The sequence below is a fragment of the Phaseolus vulgaris genome, chromosome 3 (assembly GCF_000499845.2).
Source record: "Phaseolus vulgaris cultivar G19833 chromosome 3, P. vulgaris v2.0, whole genome shotgun sequence".
NCBI classification, from domain to species: domain Eukaryota; kingdom Viridiplantae; phylum Streptophyta; class Magnoliopsida; order Fabales; family Fabaceae; genus Phaseolus; species Phaseolus vulgaris.
Window position 1 is genome coordinate 27,306,452 of NC_023757.2, and position 9,867 is coordinate 27,316,318.

The window sequence follows — 9,867 nt, forward strand, 5'->3', positions numbered from 1 at the left end:
ACTCTCATTTGTGAAAATTGTGAAAACCTTGAAAAGAAAGTGCATTATCTTGTTAACACAGTGGATAAGCTTTCAAAATGAAAATCTAACTTTGTGAATGTCTTGGCATCTCAAAACTGTGTTTTTGGAAAAGCTGGTTTAGGTTTTAATCCACAAAACAAACAAGATAAGTTTTCAAAATTTTTTTTCAAGAAAGCCAGTAAAACAACTGATTGTTAAGTTGAAACAACCGGTTGTTACATGCTTTTACAGCATGAAGAAAGGTCATTCAGTTAGATTCTGCAAAATAAAAAAGTTTTTCAGTTCCCAGAGGCTTCATGAAATGGATTCCTAAAGGTTGTGATGTTTCAAATGAGAAAAAGAAACCAAATGGACCCACTTTTGTAAGGGAACCAAACCTTGTTGCTTGAATTCATGTTTATGCAGGAAATCTAGAGAAATAGGAGGGACTGAGTCATCTGATCAAGTTCTTGGAAGAAAAAGGTTAACATTGAAGCTGAATCAATGTTCTGTATCTGTCCAATGGCTCTCAATGGTCAAAAGAGACTTCTTGATCAAAAGCATATGGCTCATTGAAGGAACATCACAAAGGATAAGACCTTCCTTATCCCTATCTTTAATTTTTGTTTAAGTTCATATTCATGCTTAAATATCTCTTTTAAAATGTTCAAAAACATCTGCTCTGAATCTTTTCTGCTCATGATTAAAAAATCAAAATCAGTTTTTACTGCTGTAGAAAAACAACCGATTGTTTCCTCGAAACAACCGATTGTTTTGTGTCTGACAGCACTATGAAAATAATGGATTTAATTCTTTTTGAATTTCCGTCTGGGAAACTGGATGTAGCTCTTGGTTTAAGAGTGAACCAGTATAAACTGTTTGTGCATCTCTCTCTTCCTTAAAATCTTTAAATTCAGTTGTTGTTATTTTTTATGGCATAAACCACCCATTGTTTCTACGAAACAACCGATTGTTTTTTCTGTTGCTTTACTGTTTTGAGCTTTGTTTCTTGGCTAACTGGATTCCTAATCTGGTTTCTTGCAAAGAATTTCATTCTAGCTTACGAAAAAAACTGACAGCTCTGGATACCATGTTAGGCATAAGAGAGAGAGTTAGAGAGAGATAAAAGGAGAGAGAAATATAGAATTAGAATATATTATTATTAAATGTGTAGGGCCTCCTTTATATACAAGGTTAAAGAGAAGTTATAACCCTCTCGTTAACAATGATTAATGTTTTCCTCTGTTAGCCTGCACATGACACATTTTGTGCTCACCATTTGCACTCATCTACACTAACAAGGTTAGGATTCCACCCTTGGCTAATCTTCAACCAAGTGTTGTTTTCGGAATGGCCCTAAATCTTCACAAAGATGTGTAAAATTCACTAGCCTCCCTTATTAGGTTATATTGCATGGTTGAATACATTGAGCTAACACTATACTTTCCTGAGTCATCCCCTTCCATACCAAAGTGTCATCTTCTTATTGGAGTAAAGTCATATGGTTAATTTCTAGTGTAAGATTATTAACCAAAATTTGTTCCAACTGAAACCACCTTCTTCTCCATTCTAATGACCAAATTCATTGACCATCTTATCTATTTGCAAATGGTTCTCCTCCTGACCACTTATCACACAAAAGAGATCTTGCCATCTCTACTTACAATTTGAATTCGTGTCATTTTATTGTTAGTATGGGATGCGTGTAATAAGATTGTTTCTTCTTGCAACTCCATACCTTCTTCTCTCACCTCCATAAATTTTTGAATTTCCAAAAAGTGTCCCTCTATAATATTCCGGATTACATAATCCGGAAGTTATTTTTCAAATTTATAATTAGCTTCCAAATTATGTAATCCGGAAACCTTTTTTGAGATGCATTATTACTTTCTGGATTACATAATCTGAAAGTCTTATTTAGATTCTGGATTATGTAATCCAGAAGTCCTTTTTCAAATGTATTCCGGATTACATAATCTGGAAACTAGTTTATGGGTGACAAAAAAGGATAAAAATATATTTTCATGATGTGTATGGAGGTGGTAGAAGAAGATATGGAGGTGCAGGAAGAAACAGTCGTGTAATAATCATAAAGGTGCAGGAAGCAAAATGTCCCAAATAAATATTTGTTTTTTTTGTTGGACTGCACCATAAACACTCTGGAGCCCAAACTGAAAACTAATTGGACTGCCTATTCTGGCCCTTTTCATCATAGCCGTTGGATGAAAATTTGTGTGTGTAGGTATCTATGATATATGTATCAGAAATTAATTACTAAGAAGACTTGAGAAACATGGAAATGAAAATAAGGGTAATCTTTACATTATTAAAGACTAACATGATTTTAAGAAAACCAAGTTTCAGTATTAAAGACCAAAAATAATACTCTCTCTTAATATCATTTTTCAATAACCAATAAACAGAGTAACAATTTATAGAGAAATAAATATGTTTTATATCCAGTATTGCTATTTAATTTTTTTTTAATATCTTTTTAACATTTTCTATCTCACATTTATATTGATTAGGTTTTTTCCTAAATGAGTTTTTTTTACATTTGTTTTATTTAGTTTATGTCTGTGTAGATTTTTCTTTTCTCTCTTTCTTTCCATCATAATATTAAGTAAAAATATATAGTTAATGACAATTAAAATACTCTATAAAAATTAATATTTAATAAATTATCCGAACAAAATATTTAAAAAATTAATTAAATTAAATTTTAATATATTTAGTTCTCTCAATATTATGAAATTTTCTATGCAACACATGATAAATTTTTGGAATACTAAACAGTTATACGATTTTCTATTTTACCTTTTGCTTTTGCTTTTGTCTCTGTATATGACATAACATATATAAATTTTTTAAAGATTAGAGGATATTTGAAAGTATAATTTACAAATCATAATAAATATAAATATAAATTCTCTAAAAATGTGACATAAGTGGAAGAAAATGAATATAAAAAAAGTTATAGTCGTAGACTATTATAAGAGATGCATTAATCACGAAGAAGTTCCGGAATTATATTTGGCGAGAAAAATTATACAATAAACTCTTAGCACAAATGAAATGTTTAAAAACATATATAAATTCCATATCAATATTTCATTGACACTAAAGTTTTGTAGTAATTAATAGTTTTATTTATAATATATATATATATATATAATATATATATAATATGAAGATTTTCTCTTTTTGATATATGTACATTCATATTCTTATTTATATCATTACTATATTTTAAATTGAGAATATCTTTTTTTTTTTACCTTTAATTATATTTTAAAATTTATAAAAAGTATATATAAATTATTCAAATGTTAAAAGTAATAACATAACAAATTACAGATGACTAATTTTAAAAAAACATAATACATTACAAATGCCACTATTCTTATGTAATCAATCGTAATTAGTGATATAATAATAATAATAATAATAATAATAATAATAATAATAATATAATAATAATAATAATAATAATAATAATAATAATAATAATAATAATAATAATATAATAATAATAATAATAATAATAATAATAATATAATAATAATAATAATAATAATAATAATAATAATAATAATAATAATAATAATAATAATAATAATAATAATAATAATAAAAAAAAAAAAAAAAAATAATAATAATAATAATAATAATAATAATAATAATAATAATAATAAAATAATAATAATAATAATAATAATAATAATAATAATAATAATAATAATAAATAATAATAATAATAATAATAATAATAATAATAATAATAATAATAATAATAATAATAATAATAATAATAATAATAATAATAATAATATAATAATAATAATAATAATAATAATAATAATAATAATAATAATAATAATAATAATAATAATAATATATAATAATAATAATAATAATATAATAATAATAATAATAATAATAAATAATAATAATAATAATAATATATAATAATAATAATAATAATAATAATAATAATATAATAATAATAATAATAATAATAATATAATAATAATAATAATAATAATAATAATAATAATAATAATAATAATAATAATAATATATATAATAATAATAATAATAATAATAATAATATATAATAATAATATAATAATAATAATAATAATAATAATATAAATAATAATAATAATAATAATAATATAATAATAATAATAATAATAATAATAATATATAATAATAATATAATAATAATAATAATAATAATAATAATAATAATAATAATAATAATAATAATAATAATAATAATAAATAATAATAATAATAATAATAATAATATAATAATAATAATATAATAATAATATAATAATAATAATAATAATAATAATAATAATAATAAATAATAATAATAATAATATATATAATAATATAATAATAATAATATAATAATAATAATATAATAATATAATAATAATAATAATAATAATAATAATAATAATAATAATAATAATATAATAATAATAATAATAATAATAATAATAATAATAATAATAATAATAATAATAATAATAATAATAATATAATAATAATAATAATAATAATAATAATAATAATAATAATAATAATAATAATAATAATAATAATAATAATAATATATATAATAATAATAATAATAATAATAATAATAATAATAATAATAATAATAATAATAATAATAATAATAATAATAATATAATAATAATAATAATAATATATAATAATAATAATAATAATAATAATAATAATAATAATAATAATAATAATAATAATAATAATAATAATAATAATAATAAATAATAATAATAAATAATAAATAATAATAATAATAATAATAATAATAATAATAATAATAATAATAATATAATAATAATAATAACCGTATAAAATATAAAATGTGATCATTGTGAGAAAAGTAACATATATCTTTAAATATAAAAATAAAATAAAAATATTTCAACTGGTGTAGATATTTTATATAAAATCATTATCATGATAATATCTTATATTTTTCTCATGTAAAAAGGTATATTATTTATACTAGACGTTGTTAATACTGACGTTGTTTTGCGTGTGTATGTTTGTATAATAAAAAATTAACATACATTTTGGATGAGTCAAAATTGGAAAATAAAAGATGATAAAAGATGATATGTAAAAGAAAAATGATGAATTGATTAATTTTCTTTTTTTTTTGTTTGAGTTTCTTTTCTTTTTCAAGCTTTTTCTTTTCTTCCATTGATGGTTTTGGGATGGGAGAGTGATGATGTTCACGTTAAGGTTAGAATTCATTGATGGTAGATACAAAAAGAATTATGGTTTTACCAAAGAATAAAGTTGTTTGAAATGGGGTGGAAAGAGTGATTGGAAATAGAAGTTATTTTATTTTATATGTGAGATTTAGTGTGGGTATAGAATGAGGGTGAAGGTATGTTCTCTCTTTCTTTATGTTGTTCCCTTAAAATAAGGGACTATGGGAAGAGTGAATTTAGTTCATAAAAAAAGTCTCCCTTAATATTAATTTAAAAAATTAAAAAAAAATTTTATTTTTAAATAATTAATATGAAATGACAAAATATTTCATTGTACTAATAAGATCAGATATATTAAATAAGAGTACAATCAGACAAAAATTTATGTACACCCAAAAACTGTTATTATGAAAATGAATCACCCAAAAACTGTTATTATGAAAATGAATCATCTTTATAAGTATATATACCTACCTCCAACCTACATTATTGTTTTTCTTAATATTTTAATCACTCTATATTTTTATTTTTTACTTTTCATGATATTTTCTTGGCATCCTAAATAGTAACAAATGTGTGTTTGTATCATAAACCGATAATATATCCAACCAAGAGTAACACATTGTTTAAATTGATCAAGCTATCTTACATTTAAAGAACATAGACTTGTTGACTCTACTTCCTCCCCACAAAATACACATAAGTTACTTATCAACGTTATTCATCGTCTCTCTAAAGACGTTATCTGAACCAATAGAATAGTCTTTATCTTCCAAAAAAAATAAAGAAATAATCTATAATCACTTTTTAATTCCTTCCCCAATACTCATAAATCAATTCCTCCCCTTCCTTCCATACCATCAATTGAATTGTTATCAGCAATTATCCAATGTACATGGATATTGACTTTCATTACGGTTTTGTGCCATCTTCACTTCTATAATTTTATTATATACTTTATCGAATGTCACTTTATAAAAACGTTAGATGTTTTCACATATACTTCACAGGAAAATAAAATAGTTTCTGTAGGTATGCTTTTATATATAAGCATATGACTTCAGTTTATTTACCTCATATTTAGAAAATGGCAAGAGTTCACTCACTTTCACTGTTAATAAATATAAGTAAGATATTAGATTATTACATTTATAACGTAAACATAAATAATAATTATTAAAATACTAAGTGTTCTCGCCGGTGACTTGGCCGTCAGTCCCCTTGGAATTTGTATTTCTCTTGGTGGTTGAATGTTTTTACCTGTAGAGACAGAGAGGGCGCTCTTACGGCCGGTTGCACTCTGATGCTCAAGTCAGTAAGGATTCACAAAAGCAACAATAATTCTCAGTGTAGTGTGTAAAAACCGTATACCTTCACCTAAGGTTTCAACATCCTTTTTATAACCGCACATGTAGTAATTGCACTTGAGATAAACAAATATTAACTAAAAATAAACACATTATCTTATATCTCTAACAGAAAACCACCTGCCACATGCACCAATGATCTTTGGGTGCTAAACTGCAAGCCACATTTTGTTATACATACACCTCCCTATCAGTATTTTATCTCCAGAATCACAATAGATAAAATATTTTATCTCCAGAATCACAACAGATAAAATATCTCTTTATCTTTTTATTTCCAGAATCACAAGAGATAAAATATCTCTTTATCTTTTATCTCCAAAATCACAACAAATAAAATATCTCTTTATATTTTATCTTATATCTTTATAAAATATCTCTTTATATTTTATCTTATATCTATATAAAATATCTCTTTATATTTTATCTTAGATCTTTATAAAATATCTCCTTATATTTTATCTTTAAGCACATGCAACTTGAATTTAAATCATAGCACATCATTAGAAAATTAGGCACATTAACCAAACAGACCCAACACCACTACCTTGACTCCAGGTCCATGGCTTAGCTGACCTCTGCCCTACCTAAGAACCAAGTAGTAGCTGGTCCAAGACCGAGGACGAAGTTCCTATTATGTACACTAAGATATAGAAGTAATAATTATAAATTTTACAACTTGTGAATGGAGTTTCTAGAATTGATCTAAGGTATGCGATATTTAATTGTAATAGCACGTGAGATGTGAAATATTTACCTTAAATAACATGTGTTGTGTGAAATATTTATTCAGAATATTCATAGAATAATATTTATATGATCAATTATAAAAATATTTTTCTTATAAGTAAATTATTGGATAAATATGTTTCTTAGGTTAAGTCAATAGATTTGAAATCCATATAACTTTTAACTAATCAAATTTTTACTGGGTACATTAAATTAAATTCAATCCAATTTAAAACTGACAATATAATTAATTGAATTGCACAAATTCATGAACTAGGTACAATGAGTCTAATAGATTCAGAGGTTTAGAGCAATATGTTAACAACCTTAAATAATCTGTTTTATCGGATGTGAAGATAGGAAGAAAAACAGATCAAACATTCTTCGTAAATTCAACTCAAATCAAGTAAAATTTTATGCACAAATTAATTTTAAATTGTGTAAATAGAGTTATCATTTTCTTCTATAAATACAGAACTAGTTACGAAATTGATCCAAAATAGCCTACAGCATATAAATTCCACAACTTCTTCCTACGAATTTCATTATTTTGACTTCAGGTATAAGTTTTCAGCAGTATCATCAATCATGTTAAAAATTCTTGCATTTGTTACCGGGCCAAAATTTTCATTTTTGAAGGCAGCGGGATTTTAAAGAATTACACGGTAGCCAGACCCAGGAAAGAACAACCAACAAAGAGAGCAAAGCAAAGAAACAAAAACAGACTAAAAAGAATCTGGTTACCTCTTTCTGACACAAACGTCAGGAAGAACCATTGTTGCGCGAGCATAAAAAAACACACACATTGGTCATTCCATTCGAATCAACATATGGTCAAAAGAAAGTCACATTAAAAAACCCGAAATCGAAGTTCTAAACAAAAATTGAGCCAAACAAAAACACAATGAGTTATTGTACCATTGATCATATAAAAAATCCCATAATCAATTCACAATGAATCATTAACAAAACAGTAGTAAAGAACATAACAACCATAAATACAACATCAAAACTAAACAGAAATTTTACAGCAACATGGTAAATTGTTGGCACCAACACCGAATAGGCACAGTAAAAAGAACTGTAGAAAAAGTAATGTAAGCTTGACTTGGATGATCGAAGTTCTTAACTGTTAGAAAGGAACACCAGAAAATATTCTTGTATCTCTACAGGACTAATATCTAAAACACGAAACAGGGACAATGCATTCCTTGGATGCAGTACTACCCCAAAATGATGATGTGGTGATCAATAACTCACACTGGAAACTTGTTACTTCTACCAAACATTACGAAATTAAATGTACAGAAATCAAATACAGAAAAATAATTACTTTGAAATTAGTCAATTAGATATTAAATGACAAATTAATATATACAATGTATTTACAGCAAATGCACAATTAAACAGTAATCCAATGCGTAATCACGAATGATGATTTGTTATATGATGGGCTCGTTTGAAGGTACCAAATCAGCAAATTGGAACCAATCTGGAGGGAACCTTTTCCCTACCGGAATCCACAATCGATCCCGCCGCAACAATTCGAACGATCTTCTTAATCGAAAAATGCAAGCAATTCGAAAGCATGATCCACGACAGCACCTGATACACAAAATCAAAAGCAGGATCCGGAACTGAAGACGAGGGTTCGTCCCAATTGTGTCCACCCCCAAATCTATTGAAATTCCAACCACTGCCACCACCGCCACCGAATCCGCTGCCGCCGCCAAAAGAACCGTCCCCGCCGTCACCGAATAGGAACCCGTCGTTCACAGCGTCTCCGGTGTGGTCACCGGATAATATGCGTTTGGTTCGTTGTTTTCTCCGGAGCAGTGTTCGGCGTCGTTGCCTGTACGTAACGGGCTTTACGGGAGGCGGTGCAACGGCATCGTAAGGCTGGATCATGGAGGAGATCTGATCGGCTGCCGAATCGGTGAGGGAAAGGTTACAGGTGGATTGGCAGGCGCGGAGGACGCCAAGGCCTTTGGCGGCGGTTACGGCGACGGTGTCAGCGACCATCATGATATTGATCATGGTGAATTGAAACGACTGGGTCTAAGGAGAGGAACGCGGATCTGAATAAAATTCTGTTCCCTTCAGTTGAGATTGGAAGAAACGGAATAGAAGTTAAAATGATTTTCTTGTGTCGTGCATTGGATATTATGAAGGCTGCACGAAATGTTAGCGTGTCATTTTGATTTGACCACTAGATTCAGATTTGCCACGTGTCCTTTAATGTTGAGATTGGGCTTTCGGCTATTTTCTGCGGCAATATTGGGCAAGGGTTAGTGAAGTTAGCTTATGATGAGTATAATGACAGAATTTCTTCCTACACCTCCATAGCTTCTTTTGTTACTCATAGGTTAAGTAAAATAATTATTTAATCCTTAAAAAAATATATTCCAAATTTTACAAAATTTAAAAATGTAATTTTTTATATTTATATTTTTTTTGGATTTTACAATCAAATTTTTAAAAAAAACTACATTTTAGATTACAAAATT

The 9,867-nt window shown here is 26.1% G+C and overlaps 1 protein-coding gene across 1 annotated transcript; it reads right to left on the reverse strand.

Moving 5' to 3' along the window:
* Positions 1 to 8,689: 8,689 nt before the first annotated feature.
* On the reverse strand, positions 8,690 to 9,535 carry LOC137806972 (uncharacterized). The gene has a single exon (XM_068607375.1). The coding sequence runs from the start codon at positions 9,395 to 9,397 to the stop codon at positions 8,834 to 8,836; it is 564 nt and encodes a 187-aa protein (XP_068463476.1). The 5' UTR covers positions 9,398 to 9,535; the 3' UTR covers positions 8,690 to 8,833.
* Positions 9,536 to 9,867: the final 332 nt, after the last annotated feature.